At 45.8% G+C, this 24038-nt stretch overlaps 1 protein-coding gene across 1 annotated transcript in view; it reads right to left on the reverse strand.

Annotated features, from left to right (window-relative positions):
- Nucleotides 1-738: 738 nt before the first annotated feature.
- The window catches only part of LOC122934162 (mitogen-activated protein kinase 12-like), a 28821-nt gene continuing 5521 nt past the window's right edge, over nt 739-24038 (reverse strand). Inside the window, exons 3-12 of the mRNA XM_044289416.1 lie at nt 23003-23061; nt 22171-22282; nt 9680-9709; nt 8063-8110; nt 7193-7307; nt 7000-7071; nt 5947-6026; nt 5439-5517; nt 3622-3795; nt 739-1120 (exon numbers count right to left, since the gene is read on the reverse strand). Of these exons, the coding sequence (XP_044145351.1) occupies nt 1059-1120; nt 3622-3795; nt 5439-5517; nt 5947-6026; nt 7000-7071; nt 7193-7307; nt 8063-8110; nt 9680-9709; nt 22171-22282; nt 23003-23061 (831 nt within the window). The 3' untranslated portion in view covers nt 739-1058. The remainder of the gene's footprint in view (nt 1121-3621; nt 3796-5438; nt 5518-5946; nt 6027-6999; nt 7072-7192; nt 7308-8062; nt 8111-9679; nt 9710-22170; nt 22283-23002; nt 23062-24038) is intronic.

Below are 24038 nucleotides of genomic sequence, written 5' to 3' on the forward strand. Positions count from 1 at the left end.
CAGCGCCATAAGCCATTATCCCTAATCAATTGAATGGGGCTCAATAGCAACGCTTCGCACAACCGGTGGACAGGTGTGGCCCTGTTTTTCTAAGGGCCATGCACACGAACGTGAGCCGGCCGGGCACCGTATTGCGGCTCGCAAACAGCTAGTCTGCAAAGCACGGATCCCAACTGTTTTTACACTACTTTTTTGCAGATCACGGACTCCATTCGTGTGACTGGGTCCGCGTCCACATACTGCAGCCCGTGCATTGTGGACCGCAATTTGCAGCATGGGCCTGGCCGGCCCACGTTCATGTGCTCGAGCCCTAATCTTGAACAACCCCTTTAAAGTTCTGCATTAAAGGGAGTGTGTCATCAGTAAATCTTGCATTTTTTACTCTGACCCTCATAATAGAGCAACACTGCCTATCACATCTCAACAGACATCACATTATCTTCGCAGTCACGATTACAATGACAGGCAATACCTCTATATAGATGACACAGGATCCACCATTTACAATAGGTGATGGTCTTAGCTTAGATACTTCCCCTTTGCTGCATAGTGACCTCAGCACAGGCCACAGAGCATGCCCACAACACCCCCCTTCACTACAGGTTCCTATGGTCCATGTGGCTGCTATAAAGCAAGTCTCTGAACTACTGTTAACAGAAGCTTAGGCAAGTTGGCTGCCCCTAAAATCATGTACAGAAAATAGAATTAAAAAATCACACGCAGAAAATAAAAACAGAAAAAAAAAAGAATATTTATTAGTATCTGATATTAGTATAAAAATACATTGAAAGGGTTTGAGCTGCAATCGCTGACGCAGCCTGTGGGGGCGCTGTATCCAGAATCCTATTAGTCACTGAACATTTATACACATTTCTAAGGTTAAATGGGATCCACACGATCTACAGAGACGTCTCTAGAACAAGTCTTTCTATAACCGGCCCTGGGAATGACGGGAACTGGGCCTCTGACGCTTCTTTGGCTGATGAATGGAGCGCCCCTTCCTTTATACCCCGGAGCTCGGGAATCGCCTTAAGGCCCCAGGAGGTGGAGGAGCAGGGTCATGTCGCCTGCTCGCTTGGCTTTTTGGGCTCAAATGTCATGATTTCCATGTGACTTAAACCTGTGGAAACGAAAAAGAAAAAAAATCTTTTTCAGATGTCCTTGAATGTCACTGAATGGAATCATCCATACGGAAAACTTCCCAAAGCTGAGCCTTTACCGCTGTTGTGTCCAGTCAAGACAATTCTCTGTAAGGCCTCATGCACACGACCGTTGTTCGGGTCCGCATCCGAGCCGCAGTTTTTGCGGCTCGGGTGCGGACCCATTCACTTCAATGGGGCCGCAAAAGATGTAGACAACAAAAAATATAGAACATGTCCTATTCTTGTCCGTTTTGCGGACAAGAATAGGCATTTCTACAATGGGCCGCCCGTTCCGCAAATTGCCGAAGGCACATGGCGGCTTCCATTTATTGCAGATCCGCGGTTTGTGGACCGCAAAAAAACTGAACGGACGTGTGCATGAGGCTTAAGTGTAATACATCCACAGAACAAATCTCTCTCCTGTCCTCGGTGTTTGCTACAGTGTGTCAGCGAGAAATCCAGACTCTTAAAGGGATGGTCCACCTTTGGGGTCTTTTGACCAGACCCCTCCTTCCCACATAACCAAATCTACTCCCTGCTGCTGGGTTCCAGCCTCTTCGGTCCAATACTGCCATATTCTGGTCCCGCTCGTCAACATCCGTTGTGACTGGGATGGGGGGGGGGGGGGCACAAGTGCCAGTCTTTGGCTGGAGCGGTGATTGTGTGATGCATGGGGTGGGGGAGCAAGTCAATGCCGCAGACAGTCACACGTGAACCCTGTCAAACGGGATGTTGACGAGTGGGACGAAAGCACGGCAGCAGGGGATGGAAGGAGCCGGAACCCAGTAGCAGGGAGCAGGTAAGTATGCTTCCCTCCACAGGTCTGGCGATATTGGGGGTCTGACCGAAAGTCCTCCTCAGGTGGACATCCCTATAAAGATAAAGCTTTTTATAGTTGACTTTCAGGTAAAAGATCACTGAAATTAGGTTGCGAATAAGTCTCAGTGATCAGCTGTGATCTGCACAGAGATCTGGCTACAAGTGTTCAATTTCCCAACAGTGCCATCACAGGGGAAATGAAGTATTACAGGGCTGAGATGTTCTTTGTTGCTGCCCACTACTGTAAGTAATTCATGGGGGATTTGTATAAGGACATCCGCTCCCCTCACTCCCATCCCATTAATTCTGAATTTCCTAAATTGCTGTCTGCCTGCCGCCACCACTAGGCGGAGCTCCTAGAAGCCAGATTAAAGGGGTTCTTCGGGAATTAAGAAAATGAAAATACTTAAATATTACTTTATTATAAATATGTTCTGAAATACCTTTCATTATTTATAATGGCTCGTTTAGTCTGGGAAGCAATCATCAGGGGAAACAAAATGTCCTTTGTCCTATTAGTTCACACAAAACCTGTCCTGATCACACAGGAGGACAAGTTACTTCACAACAGCTGCCTGATCCTCCTCTCTGCTCTGCTTGTCAGGGGTTATGATCCTGAATACAGATGATAAGAACTTTAGCTGAATCTCTGGGGAATTTGGTTCATGAGGAGACATGAAGTACAGAGAGGACAGACTGTGGTAATGGAGACTGCATACAAGTGCTGCTGCTCATTAGCCATAGCCCCAACCTCCTCTCATGTCTCCTCATCATCTCCATTCCCACAGAGATTCCCCTGTATTCAGGATCATGATTCCTGACAAGCAGAGAGGAGGATGAGGCAGCAATATGGCTCATTGTGGTGAAGTAACTTGTCCTCCTGTGCGATTAGGACGGGTTTTGTGCGTACTGATAGGACGGCGGCCATTTTATTTCAACTAATGATTGCTCTCTAGACAAAACAAACCATTGTAAGTAATGAAAGATATTTGTGAATATATTTATTATAAAATAATATTTAAGTATTTTCATTTTTTTAATTCCTGGAGAACCCCTTTAAAGAGGATTGCTAGGAATTAGATATTGATGACCCATCCTTATGTTAGGTTTAACTCCTGTCACCCCCAACCGGTTTTCTTAAGGGGCCGCAGCACTTAGATGAGTGCTGTGGCCCCTTGATAGTATACCAAACACAGCGCCATACATTGTATAGTGGCTGTGCTCGGTATTGCAGCCCCGGCGCATACACGTGAGTGGGACTGAGCACCAGAAAAGCCATGTAAACGATAGACGGTGACGTCAGAGACTGAGGAAGGGTGTGTTCCTGATTGGAAGGGGTGCTGAGAGTCGGACCCCCACCAATCAGATATTGATAACCTATCTTGGACAACCCCGTTAACTCTAAAACTGGGGATTTGGAGCTCTATAAAAAATAAATAAAAAATAACATTCTTGATCCAAAGGACAATTGTGCATCTGCCCCATTTATACTTGACCAGGACAGGCAGGTTTTTTAGCATGTGACTGTAAATAAGAATGCTTCACTGACAGCAAGCAGAAGTTTTGTAAATGCTAACGAATTGAAACACATATATTAGAGAGTTGCATGTCCTGAAAATCTGAAACCCAAATGTTAATGCGCTCTTATATGAACATTTACTTTTCCATTCAGGAATGGCAAGGTCCAGACTTTCAAAAGAGTCATCATATTTTTCGGCGGGCGGGTCGGGATCGGAGTCCTGGTATTCCTCTAGGTAAGGATGTGCCAGGCATTCTGCTGCAGATAATCTCCTCTCCGGGTCCAAGTCCAACATCTTGTCTAGAAGATCAATCTCTGGGGAGACATGGAGGACGCAAGTCAATCTAGAAGTCATTACGACTCACTTCAAGGAACACATCAGGAAAAACTGATACACTATATTATGCCTCCAGCATGACCTGAAGGGTGGGGCATGACACAGGGAACCAAAGCGCTCCAGTCAGTCAAGCTCCGCCCCCTCTGGACCTACACAAGGCATAACACAAAGTATAATTTTTTTCCTGGAGTGTTCCTTTAAATCTATACTATTTACATGAAAAATTCCTAATCCTTCTTATTTAAAGGGATACTCACAGTCGGCAGCTATTACCCTACTATAACCCTTTAAAGGCTATGTACACCTTTGGAGGCAATTTTTTTTTGTGATGGCATTTGACTAATTTTTGGATAAGGCTACATGCACACGACAGTTGTTTTTCTCTGCATCCGTTCCGTTTTTTTGGGCTGATCGGATGGTTACCCATGCATTTCTATAGAGCCGTTAAAATTGTGGTGTAGTCAACTATTTCTTTTCTGCAGCCGCTGTCCGTGTTTCCCGTCCGCAAAAAAAGTATTGCATGTCCTCTTCTTGTCCGCAATAAACGTTTTGCGGACCCATTGAAGTTAATGGGTCCGCAAAAAATGAGGATGACCAACGGAAGCCATCCGTATGTCATCCGCATCCTTTTTTTTTCTTTTTGCGGATGATTGCTGGGAAACCTGTATACACCTGTATCCTGGGAGGGGATATTTAAATTTAAAGAATTACAGCGGTCAGGTTTTTTTTTTGCGGACCGCAAAAAAAACTGAAGACACACGGAAACACAATCTACAAAATTTGCGGACAAACAGAACTGATGTGGATGTAAAAAAAAAACAGGGAACATTGATCCGCTATTTGCGGACCGCAAAAAACAACTGTCGTGTGCATGTAGCCTAAAAATCACTTTTTCAATTCTTTATTAAAAATATTGAGCTGTTCTGTCACAAAGGGTTAACTGTTTTTCCAGCTGTGTGACTGGTACTTTCACTTTGTGCTTATTTAAGCCACATTCTTATCAGTAAGATATAATGAGTGTTTATAATGTCCTAGAGCAGAGAAAGAAAAGGAGTCCATCAGCTCCTTGTCTGACGGAAAAGATAGAAAATCCAAATGGTGCTACTAGAGCAGCGGGTCAGCAACCTTTGGCACTCCAGCTGTTGTGAAACTACAATACCCAGCATGCTCCATTCATTTCTATGTGAGTTCTGAGAAGAGCAGAGAAATAATGCATGCTGGGAGTTGTAGTTTCACAACAGCTGGAGTTCCGGAGGTTGCTTACCCATGTACTAGAGGAGGCATGCTCAACCTGCGGCCCTCCAGCTGTTATAAAACTACAACTCCCACAATGCCCTGCTGTAGGCTGTTCGGGCATGCTGGGAGTTGTAGTTTTGCAACAGCTGGAGGGTCGCAGGTTGAGCATGTCAGCTCAGTACAGAAAAAAAAAGATGCCATATTTGTTAATAAATAAAAAATAATAATTTTTAGCTCAAAATGAGTACAATGCAATAATTTAAAAAAATTGCCCCCAAAGGTGTACATAGCCCTTTAAGCACCCAGCCTGAAATGGTCGACAACAGAGAACAATAGTTTGCATTCAACAGCAAAGCAAATAGATATGAGACAGAGTTTAACGCACCTAACGGGCTCATTGTTGGGAAGAGCTCTTTAAAATTCTTTTTCTGTTTCTCTGGGAGCATTTTTAGGTAGTCTTGAGCCTGTGGATGGAATCAATTTAGTACATTTTGTCGCTATTGATACATTCAATAGATATTGGTTCATCCTATATCCTATGTAGGTGGACTCATTATAGGGGGTGGCAAACTGGGCAGTTGACCTGAACCCCTATATAGCCTAGGGGCGGCCTAAAAGGACCCAGAGGAGCAATCTAGAACATGTGAACTTTCACTGCCCTGGGCCACCAGGAGCTTTAACATAAACCTCTTCACTGCCCTAGACCACCAAGGACTTTACCATTAAACCCTTTACCATTTAGGCATCGTATGGTGGTATTATTTGGACTCCGAATTTCAGTTTTATTTGAAGGGCAGTATTGTGTGGTAAATGTAGGGCAGTGATTTTATGGGCATTATGTAGTGATGTTATTTGGAGAGAGTATGGCGGTATTGTTAAGCCCGTCCACTTACGTGTTTACTTTCCATCTTGTTGATCAGAGCAAGTTTGGGACTTCCTATCACTTCGATGATTTTGTTCAGCTCATCAAAATCTGTTGTAAAAATTAAGGTTTTCTGCAGTCCTAGTGCTGTGCGCAGCAGTGTGACCTAATGCAACATGGCGCTTGCACATAAAGAATTTCACCAACCAATTTTCAACTAAAGTAATTTCTGTGGTCTATTAGCTATTAAAGGGGTTGTCGGAGATGAGGAAAAATCTCGGAAAAGCCCACCAATTGGTTACGGCTAGTGTCACATCTGCGGCACAGCTCTCCGGCAGGCTGTTCCAGCAAAGAAGGCCTGGGATCGGCCAGACAGAAAACGTTGCGTGCAGCATTTTTTGTCCGTCTGAATTTCAAAATATTTGCTGGGTAGCGGCCAGATGTCCGCCGGACCCCATTATAGTTAATGGGGACCGGTGGACAGGCGGCACTATCCAGCAATGCCAGATCGGGAAAACTCTAGCAGGCTGTTCTCTGCCAGAACAGCGTGCTGGAAAGCTGTGCCACAGTTAGGAAACTAGCCTAAAATACTAAATTATTTTATACTCACCTCTTTCATTAGCGCCATTTTCTGTGCCGCTGGTGTGGTCCTCCTGACTCTGCATGTTTGCAAACTGCAGTGGAGAGTTGCCAGTATACAGCATGTGACTACTGCAGCCAAACACTGTCCTCAACGGTCTGCTGCTGAGGACAGTAATAGGCTGCTGCGGTCACATGCTGCACACCTGCATGTCACTGTGACACTGTGCATGTCACTGATTCATTGCTGCAGTCACATGCCGCACACCTGCATGTCACTGATTGACTGCTGCAGTCACGCGCCGCACACCTGCAAGTCACTGTGCACATCAATGAATGGCTGCAGCAGTCACGTGCCGCACATTTGCATGTCACTGTGCATGACACTGATTGCTGCAGCAGTCCCCGGCATTGCATGTCAGCATTCTAGATACAGCTCCACCAATGAATATGATAAATATATTACATATTATATAAAATTCTTCATATAATTCACAAAGGATACAATCTCCTCCAGGGAACAGGACACGTCCAGTGATCATTTCTGCCAAGATGCATCCAATAGACCAAATATCCACTGTAAGGAGAAAGAGAGGAAATGCACCACGGCTGTAATACCGGCACATATCTGCGTCCATATCACCGCTGCCTCGATGTCCCGATCTCCCATGGTTCTACTGGAAAATGACTGTAATCACCTGTTTGGTTGTAATGCATCCAGTTGAGGATAATTTCTGGTGCCCTGTACCAGCGAGTGACCACGTATCCGGTCATCTCAGGTTCTACCTGCCGGGCCAGTCCGAAATCTAAAATCTGAAATCATTATAAAGAAGAAAACACCTCTGAGAATGTCATTCAGGGATGGGACACTGTCCAGGATAGCAGGATATTAAGAAGGGGAATGGTAACAGTCACTTGTCAATTTAGTAATATGGTTTCAGGAGGAATAACAGAGGAACGGCAAAGGGCATAATTTGTCCCTATGACACTGGCTGACCTGTTCCATGTGCGCTTGGCAGCTGAAGTAATCTGCATTGTTCCCATGTTCATATGTGCCCGCATTGCTGAGAAAAATGATGGTCTAATATATGCAAATTAGCCTCTAAGAGCAACAGGGGCGTTACCATTACACCTAGAGGCTCTGCTCTCTCTGCAACTGATGCCCCCTCTACACTTTGATTGACAGGACCAGACAGTGAAAATGTCATCACGCCTGGCCCTGTCAATCAAAATACAGAGGGCGGCAGTTGCAGAGAGAGCAGAGCCTCTAGGTGTAATGGTAACGCCCCCGTTGCTCCTCGAGGCTCATTTGCATATATTAAAACATCATTTTTCTCAGCAATGCGGGCACATATGAACATGGGACCAACACAGATGCCTTCAGCTGCCAAGCGCACATGTAACAGGTCAGCCGGTGTCATAGGGACAAAACTGCTGACAGATGCCTTTTAAGGAAAGATGCTCAGGAAGCCACTAAGCAGATACGTGAGGAGAGCAGACCGGTCCCTTGTAAATGTCATAATATATTGTGTACGCCACAGTACAGATCGGAATAGTCTTGGGTTTACCTTGACCTCGTAATTTTCACTCACTCCGAGATTGCTTGGCTTCAGATCCTGGAATAGAACAAAGTCTTTCAGTAACGTAAAGGGCGGAGAAATAGATCAGTTTTGAATAGACATGGAATCTGCAGCCCTCCCTGTATGTTAAATGTAGGTGACGCCTGGGTACAGCGTCATTAGACACCGCACCGGCGCACAAATGTGCATTGGGGGGGCCTAAAAAAAGGTGTAGGGGAGGAACCTGTTAAAAGGGGTGGAGCAATGGCCAGAAAAGTTCAGAGTGCCGCGACCCTCTCTCTGCCAGTAGTTGGCAAGTATGGGGGTCATTGCACACCCACCTCTCCACGGCCCTGTTGTCAGGGTCGGAGCAGAGGTGGGATCCTCATATTTATGGCAAATGTCGATGGGACAACCCCTTTAATTCAGAAACGCACACAATATGGAGATTTATGAAACTGTCCAAAAGATAAGTGTTGTTGCCCATAGCAACCAATCACAGCGCAGCTTTCATTTCTTACAGTGCTCTTGAAAAGTGAAAGCTGTGCTGTGATTGGTTGCTATGGGCAACGGAGGGAGTTATCCCATACACGTCAGCAAACATGGCTCTCAGATGAGAGTATTAGATTGGGGCATCTGTAAGATATGGTGATGAAAAAGTGGCCTGTGGGTGAATATTGCAGATCGTGACAATTCTGGAGATTTATCAAAACTGGTAAATGGCTTAGTTGCCCATAGCAACCAATCAGATTCCACCTTAAATTTTTCAAAGGAGCTATGAAAAATGAAAGGTGAAATCTGATTGGCTGCTATGGGCAACTAAGCCAGTTCTACTTTACACCAGTTTGATAAATCTCCCTCTTGGTATCTACCTGATGAGGAGCGGTTTGCAGATTCTCCATTATATACACATAAAAATACTGGTGGGCATGCGATATTCAGTGGTGTAGCCATAGGGGGTGCATTGGTAGCAGCTAACCCCTTGCCACATGAGAAGTCACCAGAACATGAAAGGTGGAGCCCCGGTTACGAATTTTGCATTGGAGCTTAGTAGCTTTAAAGGCTATGGACACCTTTTGGGGGCATTTGTATTATTGCATTGTACTCCTTTTGAGGTAAAAATCTTTTTTTCAATTGGTGTTTAATAAAAATGTTGAGCCTCTTTCTCTGTACAATCTTGAGATTCTCTAGTAGCAGGCTCTGAATTTTGTTCCTTCAGGCAGCTCAGCTGACGGCTCCTTATCTCTGATCTCTGACTCATTATAGCTCAATCTTTATCTTACTGATGAGAATGTGGCTTAAATAAGTGTTTATGACCTTTTAGTAATTTGAAAGCACCAGTCACACAGCTAGATACACAGTTAACCCTTTGTGACAGAATATTTTTAATAAAGACCAATTGAAAAAAGTATTTTTAGCCCAAAATGAGTAAAATGCAATCATAAAAAAATGGTTCCCAAAGGTGTGTGCGTAGCCTTTAAGTGACATCATACTTTATAAAGATGATGTGTGGAGAGTTGGTGAGTATACGTTAAGTCTCTGGCACTGCAGTCGATCCCCTTTGATTTTTGGGCGTTACTGGCCGTGTAAAGTATCCGCCAGGTATTGACATAAATGCGCACTTACCCTGTGAACGATGCCAGCAGAATGAATGTACTGCAAAGGAAAATGAACAGTGTTAATGGTGGTCCTGTATCCTCTGCCCCATCAACATACAATACATGAGTTGTCTAGTGTGAGAAACAGTGCCGCCCTTGTCCATGGGCTGTGTCTGGTATTGCAGTAGTCACATGAATGAGGCTGAGCTGCGTTGCCAGACACAACCCAAAAGCTGACAGAGGATTTTCTAATAGTAAAACGCCCCTTAAATTTTATTCTAGCCCACCCTCCCAGAATGTCCGGCAGCCTTCCAAAGTAAAGGGAGAGATCTACACTATTTTGGAGGGCACTGTGGCTGCCAATGTGGGGGCACTGCCACACTCTTAGGAAAATATTACTCATCTACTTGTAAACAATGGGGGAGATTTACCAAAACTGGTGTAAAGTAGAACTGGCTTAGTTGCCCATAGCAACCAATCAGATTCCACCTTTCATTTTCCAAAGGAGCTGTGAAAAATGAAAGGTGGACTCTGATTGGTTGCTATGGGCAACTAAGCCAGTTCTACTATACACCAGTTTGATCTATCTCTCCCAATGTCTACATATTTTAGAAATGTTCTATCTATTGTTACAGTGTCCCCGTAACGATGACAGAGTGAAAACCACAATGCATACATAATAGTGCCAGTAATAGGCCCCTGTAAAAGTGACAGCCACAGTACCCCCAAAACAGTGACATCCTGTAGAGGGAAGTGGTAACTTATGCATATATATGTATACATGTCTAAGGCATACACACATATATATATATATATGGCCAGTGGGGGTCCTAGTATGTGCCCCAGGTTGCTTATATACATACAGTATATATGATGTGTGGGCCCAGTATATATGTGGGGATAGATATATATGTCCCCTGTATCCCCCAGGTTGCGTATATATTGTATGGGCCCAAGTATGTGTATATATAGATATGCATACATGCCCCTGTTAGGGCTCTTTCACACTTGCGTTGTTCTGTTCCAGCATAGAGTTCCGTCGTCGGGGCTCTATGTCAGAAGAATCCTGATCAGTTTTATCCTAATGCATTCTGAATGGAGAGAAATCCGTTCAGGATGCATCAGGATGTCTTCAGTTCAGGACCGGAACGTTTTTTGGCCGGAGAAAATACCGCAGCATGCTGCGCTTTTTGCTCCGGCCAAAAATCCTGAACACTTGCCGCAAGGCTGGATCCGGAATTAATCCTGTTTGCCATGGTAAAGTGTAGTGGGGAGCAGTATACTTACTGTCCGTGCGGCTTCCGGGGCGCTTCAGAGTGACGTCAGGGCGCCCCACGCGCATGGATGACGTGATCGCATGGATCACGTCATCCATGCGCATGGGGCGCTCTGACGTCATTCTGGAGCGCCCCGGGAGCCGCACGAACGGTAAGTATACTGCTCCCCACTACTACTATGGCAACCAGGACTTTAATAGCGTCCCGGCTGCCATAGTAACACTGAACGCATTTTGAAGACTGATCCGTCTTCAAATGCTTTCAGTTCACTTGCGTTTTTCCGGATCCGGCGTGTAATTCCGGCAAATGGAGTACACGACGGATCCGGACAACGCAAGTGTGAAAGAGCCCTTAGTTGTATGCATATATATGCTTATATTCGGCTAAAACAATTCCCCCCAGTTACGGGTGCCCCCCCCCCCTCCCCAGCTGAGGAATCCTCCTGCGGGCGCATACCAGCGCGCCTGCAGGGGGAAGATGCCGATACAATTATGTCCAGTTTCGGTCACTTCAAAGGACAAAGGGTCAATAGAGATCCTCTGTCTTTTGATAGCACCTCCAGCAGGGCTGGAGATGCTTTGCATTACAAAGACAGGGGAACAAAGGGCTCCCCTGCCCTTGTATGCCGTGTACCTCCGGTGCAGCAATTACTACGCCGGAGATACGTGATGACTTCACAGGCGGAAGCGCAAGCCAGGATGCGCGGGCTGGTGCGGTGACGTCATATCACCGCGCCAGCCCGCGTGCACGCCTGCAGTGCGGGCAGCGCGGAAGCGAGCACCGCCGGATTTAAATAGTCTGGCGGCAGAGCGCTCAGGAGGTCAGTTAACTCCTGCAGCCCCAATGAGGTGAGTTAACTCCTGCAGCCTCAAGCATGAATCATTCCCCAGATGACGAGCATTGAAGCTGGAATTAACCCCTGGATAACAAGCCCAAGCGAGGATCTGCCCCTAGGAACGAGCATTAACCCCTAGAGACGAACATCTGGCTGAGTATCCTTATTAACCCCATCACTGCCCCTTCACTGCTACCCTGGCCTGCATTGCCCTGATAATATTATTAACCCCTTCATATTCCCTGCATTGCATTAACCCCTGCTATACTCATTATCCCTTTAACCCCTGCAATATTCCCTGCATTAACCCCCACCTTACCACCTAGCCTGGGTTGCCCCTTTTAAAATCCCTGGCTAACCCTTTCCCACTGATATTGCCCTGTTATATTGTAATTAACCCCTTAGGGACAGTCTAGCGTCAGGAGGGAGGGTGCTGCTGCTAATACTGATGTGTATGTAAGTGTATGTTTAGATAGTTTGTGGGGTGGAACAGTAGATTGCGTTGTGTTAGCGTAGTCAGGTTTTATAGTGTTGTTAATGTATTGCGGTGTGTATATATATGTATATAACCTTTGATATAAATATGTATAGATATAGTAGAATTGATAGACTGTAGACTTGTACTTGTGCAATAAATTCCTTTATTGTTCAATACGCAGTTTATAGTCCTTTTGGTCGACACCGTAATAATCCATCGCACGTAGTTCACAGTAAGGTATAGCAACAGGTAGTTAGTAATTATAGTATAAATAGGCGGAGTCATCAATAGATGATTCACGCCTATATAGGAATATTAATTATTAATATTAACCCAAAATAGTAATAATTAATATCCCCTTTTACACATCCTCTATGCTCTTATAACAGTGCTAGCCATAGTACCCCCATAACAGTAACTAGATAATGTTCACATAATGATGCCGACCACAGTGTCCCCATAGCAGTGCCAAACACAATGCCCCAATAGAAGTGACTACATAATGTTCACATAATAGTGCCAGCCACAGAGTACCCCCATAACAATACCAGACACAATACTCACATAATAGTGCCAGCCACAGTGCCCCTATACCAATACCAGACACAATACTCACATAATAGCGCCAGCCATAGTGCCCCCATAGCAGTTACTACATAATGTTTACACTATAGTGCCAGCCACAGAGTACCCCCATAACAATACCAGACACAATACTCACATAATAGTGCCAGCCACAGTGCCCCTATACCAGTCCCAGACACAATACTCACATAATAGCGCCAGCCATAGTGCCCCCATAGCAGTGACTATATAATGCTCACATATTAGTGCCTCCATAACAGTGAATAAAGGATATATTATCTTTTATCCATGTCAGACTGTACATTCCAGCGTTCCCATGGGATAACACCCACTTATTACATGGGAGGTATCTGTAAACATGTCCGAGCAGGACTGATATGTCTTCACCGTTTACTCCCTCGGAATAATAAATCTCTGCAAGGAATGTGCTTCCTACAGTAGAAATATGTGCAGGAAGCCATCATCAATCTGCTTCTTTTAGTGGTAAACGCAGAACAGAGCCCCCCCCCCCCCATACACTATGAGGGTCCATTCACACGTCCGCGAAATGGATCCGCATCCGTTCCGCAATTTTGCAAAACAAAACAGGTGCGGACCCATTCATTTTCAATGGGGCCGGAATGTGCTGTCCGGATCCGCACTTCCATTCCGCCAAAAAACAGAGCATGTCCTGATCTTGTCCGCAATTGCGAACAAGAAAAGGCATTTTCTATGAGAGTGCCGGCGATGTGCGGCCTGAAAAACACATACGGACGTGTGAATCGACCCTAAGGCTACATGCACACGACCGTATGTGTTTTGCGGTCCGCAAATTGCGGATACGCAAAAAAAACAGATGACATCCGTATGACATCCGTTTTTTTTTTTGCGGGTCCATTGTAACAATGCATAAAACGGACAAGAATAGGACATGTTCTATTTTTTTGCGGGGCTATGGAACTGACACAGAAACAAACAACGTTCGTGTACATGTAGCCTAAGGCAGAGTTTGTTTGACCCCTTAATGACCAGTCTGTTTTGGGCCTTACTGACCAGGCATTTTTCTTCATGTTTTCATCATCGCCTTCCAAGAGCTATAACGCTATAACTTTTTTTATTTTTCCGTCTATGTAGCTGTATGAGGTTTTTGGTTTATTTGTTGGACAAGCTGTAGTTTTTAATGGTGCTATCTTGGGGTTCACGTAACTTTCTCATTAACTCTTTCTGTGTGGGAGATGGGGGAAAAAACAGCAATACCGTGAGATTTTACGTTATTTATTTTTCAGCATAAATACCATGATATCTTTATTCTCTGGGTCAGTACGATGACAGCCATATCAAATACATATATTTTTTTTTTTTGTACGTTTTACTACTTTTGTGCAATAAAACCCTTTTTTTTTTTTAACAAAAAATGAATTTTTTTTGCATAGCCGCATCCCAATACCAGTAACTTTTATTTTTCTTTCTGCGCAGTTGTGTAAGGGCTTGAGCTTGATTTTTGTAGGTCAACTTGTAGTTTTCAATAGTATCATTTTGGGGGTAAATAACACTTTTTGATCGCTGGTTATTAAGTTTTTTATGTGGCGACTAATCAAAAATTAGCAGTTCTGGCTTTTTTTTTCATTTTTTTTTTTATTACAGGGAGACGCAGCCTGCTGGAGAACACTCAAGACAGGTTTGGGGCCTATATCAGGTCACGGCCTGCCTATACACACATCGGCACCCCGCGATCTCATTTGTGGGGTGACTCTTTCAAATGAGTCTGCCATTACATGCAGCAGGTAAGGGGTTAAGCAGCGCTCCTGCCGATCCAGGGTGTTAGAGCAGGAGTGTGGCTCTCATGTGAGAGCTGAGCCCCCGCTCTCCGCTGCACAGGTGACCCATGCAGCGCTTAGACGGGCTGCTGCGAAAAGGCGTATGGGTGGTCACTAACGGGTTAAAGGGCCAGGCTTGCTAATATTTTCACTACCTGGCCTTGTCAACTAAAGTAGAGAGGGTGTGGCAATTACAGAGAGAGCAGAGAGTCTAGGTGCAATGGTAACGCCCCCGTTGCTCCTACAGGCTCATTTGCATATATAAAACCTCATTTTTCTAAGACACATATGAACATGGGACCAACACAGATGCCTTCAGCTGCCAAGAGCACATGGAACAGGTCAGCCAGTGTCATAGGGACAGATCTGCTGAAGGATGCATGAAAATCCATTGTGCCGCCATACCTCCCACTTAAAGTGGTGCAGTTGGACCAACATCAGCAACCTCTACAAAGATGTACTGGTGAGTATGGGATAGTCATCTTGTAGGTCAAACAGTGTGCTCTTTAGAATAATTCATTTTGGTTAATGGTCTAGGTCTTATTTTTGTCTGACGTGAGTAAGAACCTTTTCCAAAACTCTTGGTCCTTTTGAGATTATATATGGTAGAATTAATACAGATTTTTAGCTTTAGGAGTTTTTCTACCTTCTAAATGTATGGCTTATTGATAGAAGTGCCACCAATTTCTACAGTGAGGAGCGAGCACCTCTCCACTGTCTAGGTTCTTCTAATAGGTGCCGGTCTCCGAAGTATGAGCAACACATGATGGGAAAACTGTCTTAAAGGGCAGCTGTCAGCCATTAGGCCAGGCATGCTGCCTGGTAAGGTGGAATGTGCTGATTAAAACGATACCTGTCTTGTGAAAATCGGTTCTGGTGTTCCAGAGAAAAAATACTTTTATTTTTTTCCCAAATCAGGGCTTCACTGCCCTAAGGGGTGTGGCCAGTACTGGAAAGCTGAAGATGCATGGAGAGTCTAGACCCCGCCCCTTAGTGCACTGAAGCTCTCACTTGCCTAAAGAATGAAAGGCTTTTTGCTCGGTAACGCCACAACCGATTTTCACAAGATGGGTATCATTTTATTCAGCAGGATCATCTCTACCAGGCAGTATGCCTATAATAATAGGGCTCATCTTGTTGATCGAAAAAAAAAAACCACACTGGTAATCAGATTTAGGACAAGTGATGGATAATAGACTCCCTGTGTGACCCGTGCGGCAGCAGCATCCCTCTCAGGTCCTCCGGTGGCAGTCACTTTCTTTTATTATTATATAGTGATTGATTTTTACCCGTCTTGCTGTTGAGATATGTTAATAAATCTGCTCTACGGGAACAAATCGATGCAGGACAACCATAAGTCTTCTGTGGATCGGATTGTGTATCATAAAAAGGAGCGTGTCTGCAGAATGAGAGGAGCTTCGTGCCGAAAATGTGACTTGCTTCAATATCAGGGTCATTATTTAAGAAAAATTACTTCTTCACGCCCTGGAGAGCAGCGCAGCGCCATAGACTAAGCCCCCGTATTCTCACTGTCATTTATTTTTATTGTCTCATTTAAATCAGTATTGGCATCTGGACATTGGGCATATTGATAAGATTTACTAGAAATGACCAACAGGTGTAGGTCCCAACTCTGGGGCCCGCTCCTATCTCAAGACTGAATCCCCAAAGTGAAAGGAGAGCAAGCCCCCCAATGCGCGAATTTCTCCATTCACTGCTACGGAACTTCTGAAAATAGCTGAGCAAGCGCCACTACTCAGCGCAGGCATGGCCCCCACTCCATTCTCTTCAACTCTTGTCTATTTTCGGAAGTTCCATAGCAGTGAAGCCATGCACGGCTTTCTCCATTAACTGCTATGGAACTTCTGAAAACAGCTGAGCAAGCGCCACCTCTCTGTGCATGCGAGGCCCCCACTCCATTAACTGCAACTCTGAGAGGACGCTGCGCATGCACGGCTTTCTCCATTTACTGCTATGGGACTTCTGAAAATAGGTGAGCCCCCACTACATTAACTGCAGCACTCGTCTATTTCTGTAAGTCCCACAGCAGTGCATTGGAGAGGATGCTGCACATGCGCTGCTTTCTCCATTCACTGCTCTGGGACATTAAAATAGCTGAGTGAGCGCCACCTCTCTGCACATGCGTGGCCCCTGCTCCATTAACTGCAGCATTGGTCTATTTTCGTATGTCCCCGGTGAACAGAAAGAATGCTGCGCATGCGCTGCTTTCTCAATTCACTGGTATGGGACTTATGAAAATTGGTGAGCCCCACCTCCATTAACTGCAGCACTCGTCTATTTCTGTAAGTCCCACAGCAGTGAATGGAGAGGATGCTGCGCATGCGCTGCTTTCTCAATTCACTGGTATGGGACTTATGAAAGTAGGTGAGCCCCACCTCCATTAACTGCAGCACTCGTCTATTTCTATAAGTCCCACAGCAGTGAATGGAGAGTATGCTGCGCATGCGCTGCTTTCTCCATTCACTGCTATGCGGCTTATGAAAATAGCTGAGTGAGCGCCACTTCTGTGGCCCCCACTCCATTCACTGCAGCACTCTTCTATTTTTGTAAGTCCCATAGCAGAGACTGCTGCGCATGCACGGTTTTCTCCATTCACTGCTATGGGACTTCTGAAGATAGCCGAGCGAGCGCTACCGCTCCATACAAGCGTGGCCCCCAATCCATTAACTCGTCTATTTTTATAAGTCCCACATCAGTGAATAGAGAGGTCGCTGCACATGTGCGCGTTCTCCATTCACTGCTATGGGACTTTCAATAATAGCCAAGCAAGCGCCTCCTCTCTGCGCATGCGTAGTCCCCACTCTATTCACTGCAGCCCTCGTCTATTTTCCTTAAGTCCCATAGCAGTGAATGGAGAGGACGCTGCGCATGCGTGGTGCCTACTCTGTTCACCACAACGTTTGGCTAATTTCAGAAGTCAGCAGTGAAAGGAGAAAGCTGCGCATGCGCCGCGTGCCCTCCATTTACGACGGGCTCTGTTTGTAAGATAGGAGCAGGTCGGGCATCTATCGGACATTTATGGCTAGCCCACCGATATGCCATAAATGAAACATGAGATGGAACTGCAGGTAATGATTTACTGATGGGCATTGTGGTCTGTATGGGGGGGGGGGCGGGGGCAGAGGGATGTACACGGGCACTGCCAGCTGCCTGGCATAGAGCACCGCCTGATCGAATGACAACTGCAAAGAAGCTTTTCAGCAGCTGAACAGATGGGGATGTAGTAAACCTGGACGTTCATTACCTCGCTGCCGAGCGCTCATTCATGTTCGCCTCAATAGACAAAGGTAATAAGCGGCATCCAGACATAACAGATGCCGCTTATCTCCTAAGGACTAAAACGTGCAGGTTAAAATCCAACCTGTCCAAGCGTTCTTTGTGCCGAGGGTCCGACGCTGTCGTAGAAGACAAAGGCAAAGGAGATAAGTGTCATCCGGACATAACAGACGCCGCTTATCTCCTAAGGAACAAATTGTGCAGATTAAAAATCCAAACTGTCCAAGCGTTCTTTCCACCAAGGGGTCGATGCTGTCGTAGAAGTCAAAGGCAAAGACGATAAGGGGCATCCAGGCATAACAGATGCCGCTTATCTCCCAAGGGATACATTGTGCAGGTTAAAATCCAACCTGTCCAAGCCTTTTTACCGACAAGGTGTCGAGGCTGTCGTAGAAGGCAAAGGCAATGGAGATAAGCGGCATCAAGACATGATAGATGCCGCTTCTCTCCTAAGGAATAAATCGTGCTGGTTGAAATCCAAGCCTGCTTTCTGCCAAGGGACCAATGCTGTCTTAGAAGGCAAAGGAGATAAGCGGCAACCGGACATAATAGATGCTGCTTATCTCCTAAGCAATAAATCGTCTTCTTTCTACCAAGGGGCCGACGCTGTAGTAGAAGACAAAGGTATGGAGAAGAGAAACAAAGACACCGCTACTGAACAGTGACCAGCGATAGGCAGACAGAGCGCCCCTTTAAAGGCTTTGTCCAGGATTAGAAAAACAGCGCCACCTCCGTTCACAGGATGTGTATGATATTGCAGCTTGACCTAATTCGCTTCAATAGACGGGAGCTGCAGTACCGGAGACAACCCAGGGACAGGTGTGGCGCCATGTTTTACCAATCCTGGATGACCACTTTAACCCTTTATATTTCAGAGGTTTTAGTTTCCATTTTCAGAGCCTTGCTTCATACTTGGGCTGGGTACAGCGGTTACCTGAGACGCGTTATCTCCGAATTACCACGTAAATATAGTCAATGCGTCTGCGCCGAGTTTATTTTCTCCCGGCGAGACTCCTGTGACTCATTTCTGGAGAGTGCCAGGACGCGTCCGTAGACCGAGCGTTAACTATTTATTTATCTAGAGCCGCTGATAAGATGTCAGTGCAGACAAGGGCCGTTTCTTGCTGGGAAGTCACATGGCATCATTCCTCGTCACGCCCCTTGTCCCCGTGTCCTCCATTCTCCCCTGACAATATCTAGGTTGTTCTTTTCCCACAAGAAACCCCGGCTGTAACGCCCCCTTAAGAACAGCTGTAGAATTAAAGCAAGCGCGCTTTCGGCGAGACGTCCGGCCAGGCGTGCCCGATAGTGAGAAACGCCAAACGCACGTCCGCTATCGAATTATGGGACAAAGAAAAATAAACTATAAAAATTCCACATAAATGGGTGTCCGTTCGGAGATGTGAGGGGGGGGTCCTTGGAATCTGTCACATTTAAAGGGACGGTCAGTCTAAAGTATTGTACATGTTGGCCTATGCAAGGGCTGCTGATGGTATTGAAGTGCGGTTTGGGGTTCTATGGGATATACAGAAACGTGACTCAAGTTATATAAATTACACCAAAGGGGGTGCATGAGCATGACTACTAAGTGAAGAGGGTGCATGAGCATGACTACTAAGTGAAGGGGGTGCATGAGCATGACTACTAAGTGAAGGGGGTGCATGAGCATGACTACTAAGTGAAGAGGGTGCATGAGCCTGACTACTAAGTGAAGGGGGTGCATGAGCATGACTACTAAGTGAAGGGGGGTGCATGAGCATGACTACTAAGTGAAGGAGGTGCATGAGCATGACTACTAAGTGAAGGGGGTGCATGAGCATGACTACTAAGTGAAGGGGGTGCATGAGCATGACTACTAAGTGAAGGGGTGCAGGAGCATGACTACTAAGTGAAGGGGGTGCATGAGCATTACTACTAAGTGAAGGGGGTGCATGAGCATGACTACTAAGTGAAGGGGGTGCATGAGCATGACTACTAAGTGAAGGGGGTGCATGAGCATGACTACTAAGTGAAAGGGGTGCATGAGCCTGACTACTAAGTGAAGGGGGTGCATGAGCATGACTACTAAGTGAAGGGGGTGCAGGAGCATGACTACTAAGTGAAGGGGGTGCATGAGCATGACTACTAAGTGAAGGGGGTGCATGAGCATGACTACTAAGTGAAGGGGGTGCATGAGCATGACTACTAAGTGAAGGGGGTGCATGAGCATGACCACTAAGTGAAGGGGGTGCATGAGCCTGACTACTAAGTGAAGGGGGTGCATGAGCATGACCACTAAGTGAAGGAGGTGCATGAGCATGACCACTAAGTGAAGGGGGTGCATGAGCATGACTACTAAGTGAAGGGGGTGCATGAGCATGACTACTAAGTGAAGGGGGTGCATGAGCCTGACTACTAAGTGAAGGCGGTGCATGAGCATGACTACTAAGTGAAGGGGGTGCATGAGTATGACTACTAAGTGAAGGGGGTGCATGAGCATGACCACTAAGTGAAGGGGGTGCATGAGCATGACTACTAAGTGAAGGGGGTGCATGAGCATGACTACTAAGTGAAGGGGGTGCATGAGAATGACTACTAAGTGAAGGGGGTGCATGAGCATGACTACTAAGTGAAGGGGGTGCATGAGCATGACTACTAAGTGAAGGGGGTGCATGAGCATGACTACTAAGTGAAGGGGGTGCATGAGCATGACTACTAAGTGAAGGGGGTGCATGAGCATGACTACTAAGTGAAGGGGGTGCATGAGCATGACTACTAAGTGAAGGGGGTGCATGAGCATGACTACTAAGTGAAGGGGGTGCATGAGCATGACTACTAAGTGAAGGGGGTGCATGAGCATGACTACTAAGTGAAGGGGTGCATGAGCCTGACTACTAAGTGAAGGGGGTGCATGAGCCTGACCACTAAGTGAAGGAGGTGCATGAGCATGACTACTAAGTGAAGGAGGTGCAGGGATGGACTTTAAACAGGGGTCGTTGTAATGATCAAGTAAGAAGCGAAATTTAGGTGACCGTACGCACTAGACAGCAGAGAGTTTGGCTGTTCCTCCTCACCCTCCTATACACATGCATGCTCGGCTCAGCTAAGGATGCATATGGTCTTAATAGGGATGGGAAATAAGCTGATGCCAGACACTTCTTTTCACCAAAGGATGGGGCATGTTGTGTAGATTGTATTATTTCCCCTTATAACATGGTTATAAGGGAAAATAATAGCATTCTGAATACAGAATGCATAGTACAATAGCGCTGGAGGGGTTAAAAAAATAAAAATAAATTTTTTAACTCACCTTAATCCACTTGCTCGCGCAGCCCGGCATCTCTTCTGTGCTGTGTGCAGGAATAGGACCTGTGGTGACGTCACTCCGATCACATGATCTTTTACCATGGTGATGGATCATGTGATGACCGGAGTGACGTCACCACAGGTCCTTTTCCTGCACACAGCAAAAAAGAAGACAGAAGAGAAGCCGGGCTGCGCGAGCAAGTGGATTAAGGTGAGTTCCAAAAAATTTTTTTAACCCCTTCAGCGCTATTGTACTATGCATTCTGTATCCAGAATGCTATTATTTTCCCTTATAACCATGTTATAAGGGAAAATAATAATGATCGGGTCTCCATCCCGATCGTCTCCTAGCAACCGCGCTTGAAAATCGCACCACTTCTGCACTTGCTTGCTGATGCTTGCGATTTTCACACAGCCCCATTCACTTCTATGGGGCCTGCGTTGCATGGAAAGCGCACAATATAGAGCGTGGAAATCACCGCTCATGTGCACAGCCCCATAGAAATGAATGGGTCCTGATTCAGTGCGGGTGCAATGCGTTTAACTCACGCATCGCATCCGCGCGGAATACTCGCCCGTGTTAAATGGGCCTTAGGGTTGGTCTCCATTGCAGAAGGTTTCTGCTGCAGCAAGCTGCCTCCTAGATATGGACCAAGCTCCCTAAGACATCACTTCTTTCCCCTAATATAACCTCATGCTGCGGCCGGGCAGGGAGACATCTCTTCCGTGCCCCGGTGAAGCAGTTAGCTGAATACTGAATATACAGTTCAATATACAGAGATGAGCTTCCATTGTCCTTAGATGGCGCTGCCTGAGGCAATGGCCTCACCTCGCCTCATTGGCGATGTGCCCCTAGCTGTAGTACTAGGTGAGGATGGATAAATTAAATTAGTAGAAGACCGCTCCTAATTTGAAAAGGACAGGATCATGGAAGAGGAAGATCTGGGGCAGCTTGTAACTACTCACCTGGAGGCCTCGAAGGATCTGATAGAGAATGTAGACAATCATGCTGTGGTTTAGTTTCTGCATCTTCATGACCCGTGCCAAGTCCAGAGGAATGAATGGCATAACTAGATAACTAGGGAGAAACGAAAGAGGAATTCAGATTTATACAAGATCTGAAGCCACCTCCCTGTAGTCTCTTCAGGATTTTCCAGATTATACTCATGACCCTCTGGGAAATTGCTGCACCGTTGCGCTTGGTGCCTAATGGACTGGTAAGTAGCTTAGTTGCGACCAATAAGATTCCACCTCATCGATATCTGACTGGTGGGGGTCCGACTACCAGCGCACCTGCCAATCGGCTATTGGAAGGTTCTGCGGCCTCTTCTTTGGCTTTTGAGGCCATACGGCCTTTCTGTGGCTCGGTCCCATTCATGTCAATGGGTCTAGGCTGCAATACCAAGCACAGGGACTATGCAATGTTCGGCGCTGTGCTTGGCGATGGGTCATCAATTTTTGAGTCTCGGGCAGCCCCTCTACATTCTGTCAGCCTGCAGCTACCACTAGAAGAAGATATTAATGCACACTGTGTTATTATTGAGTTCAATGTGTAACCAGTATGCAGTTAGCTCCTCAGCTCCCTCTAGTGGTGGCTGCAGGCGGACAGAATTTTATCATTTAATTCCATGGATATGCAGGGAATTTGGAGCAGAAACAAAGCAGAAAAAAAAGAGCTTATGAAATGGCTCCATACAGAAATGTGGATTTAGTAATAACAAACCCAATATGACTGCAACGTGTAATAAAGCGGTTACTGTTTATTATAACGCAGATTATGGTTAACTTGTGCACTTACAAAGTCTGAAACGATTGCATCGACTCGTCAGGACTGAAGACATTGAGGAGGGATATCACCTATAAACAGAAAAAATATTCATAACTCCAGGGGATCTAGTAATAAAACCTCCCAGTCCTAACGCATCTACAACCAGTTCTTAAAGGGACAGTCAACCTGAAGCTTTTCTCATCTGCGTTTGACTTTTCACCCATTTCAGGCCAAGAAGAGAATAGCTGTTGTGAAGATTAACACTATGTTGACTGTTTGCAAAATGGACTGTAGAACCAATAGAGTTGACACATCTATATATGTGCAGGGCCTGAGGGGGTGGAGCATGACAAAAGGAAGTGTCATGCTCCACCCCCAGTGTATAGGTTCTTCTTAATGATTTAATGAATATTCATTTAGACAGCTCTCCTACACTCCGCCGCGCTCTAATGGTAACGGAATGCATCCATAATCACGTCGTTCTTGATACGAGTGCGAACTCTCAGATATGGATTATGATGGAGGAGCGAGAACTGTTGAAATGAAATTGGCCGTTATCACCCGTCCTGAATGTAAGGAATGTATGGGAACGTAGGGAGAGCCTATCGCTTCCTGCCTTATCATAGGAGTAAGTAATTAGGTTCTTCAAGATGAAGACCAGTCTCCTTATCCTGCCCTGTTTGTGACCACAAGGTTTGTCTACTCCTTAAAGGGGTTATCCCTTGAACAATGTAAAAAAAAAACAAAAAAAAAAAACAGACATCCTATAGTACACGGCAAACTAAAAACAGGCCCTGCACCTCACATGGATCCAGAGATCTCCCCATTCTTTGCTCCAGTTGCTCTGCAAGATTTATTCAAAGCTGGCAGCTGACGGGGCGTGTCCTCTCTCAGGAGGTGTGTCCTTTCTGTTGCAGTTGAAGGATGGAACTGAGCATGTGCGTCCACTTCAGCGTGATGGACAGAGAATTTTGAAAAAGAGCAAACAGCAGGTGGCGCTCTACTGATTTCAGTGAATAAGTCAGCAGCTGTACTAAGTTATTAATTACATGCAGTTACAAAAGTA

The sequence above is a fragment of the Bufo gargarizans genome, chromosome 4 (genome assembly GCF_014858855.1).
Source record: "Bufo gargarizans isolate SCDJY-AF-19 chromosome 4, ASM1485885v1, whole genome shotgun sequence".
NCBI classification, from domain to species: Eukaryota; Metazoa; Chordata; class Amphibia; order Anura; family Bufonidae; genus Bufo; species Bufo gargarizans.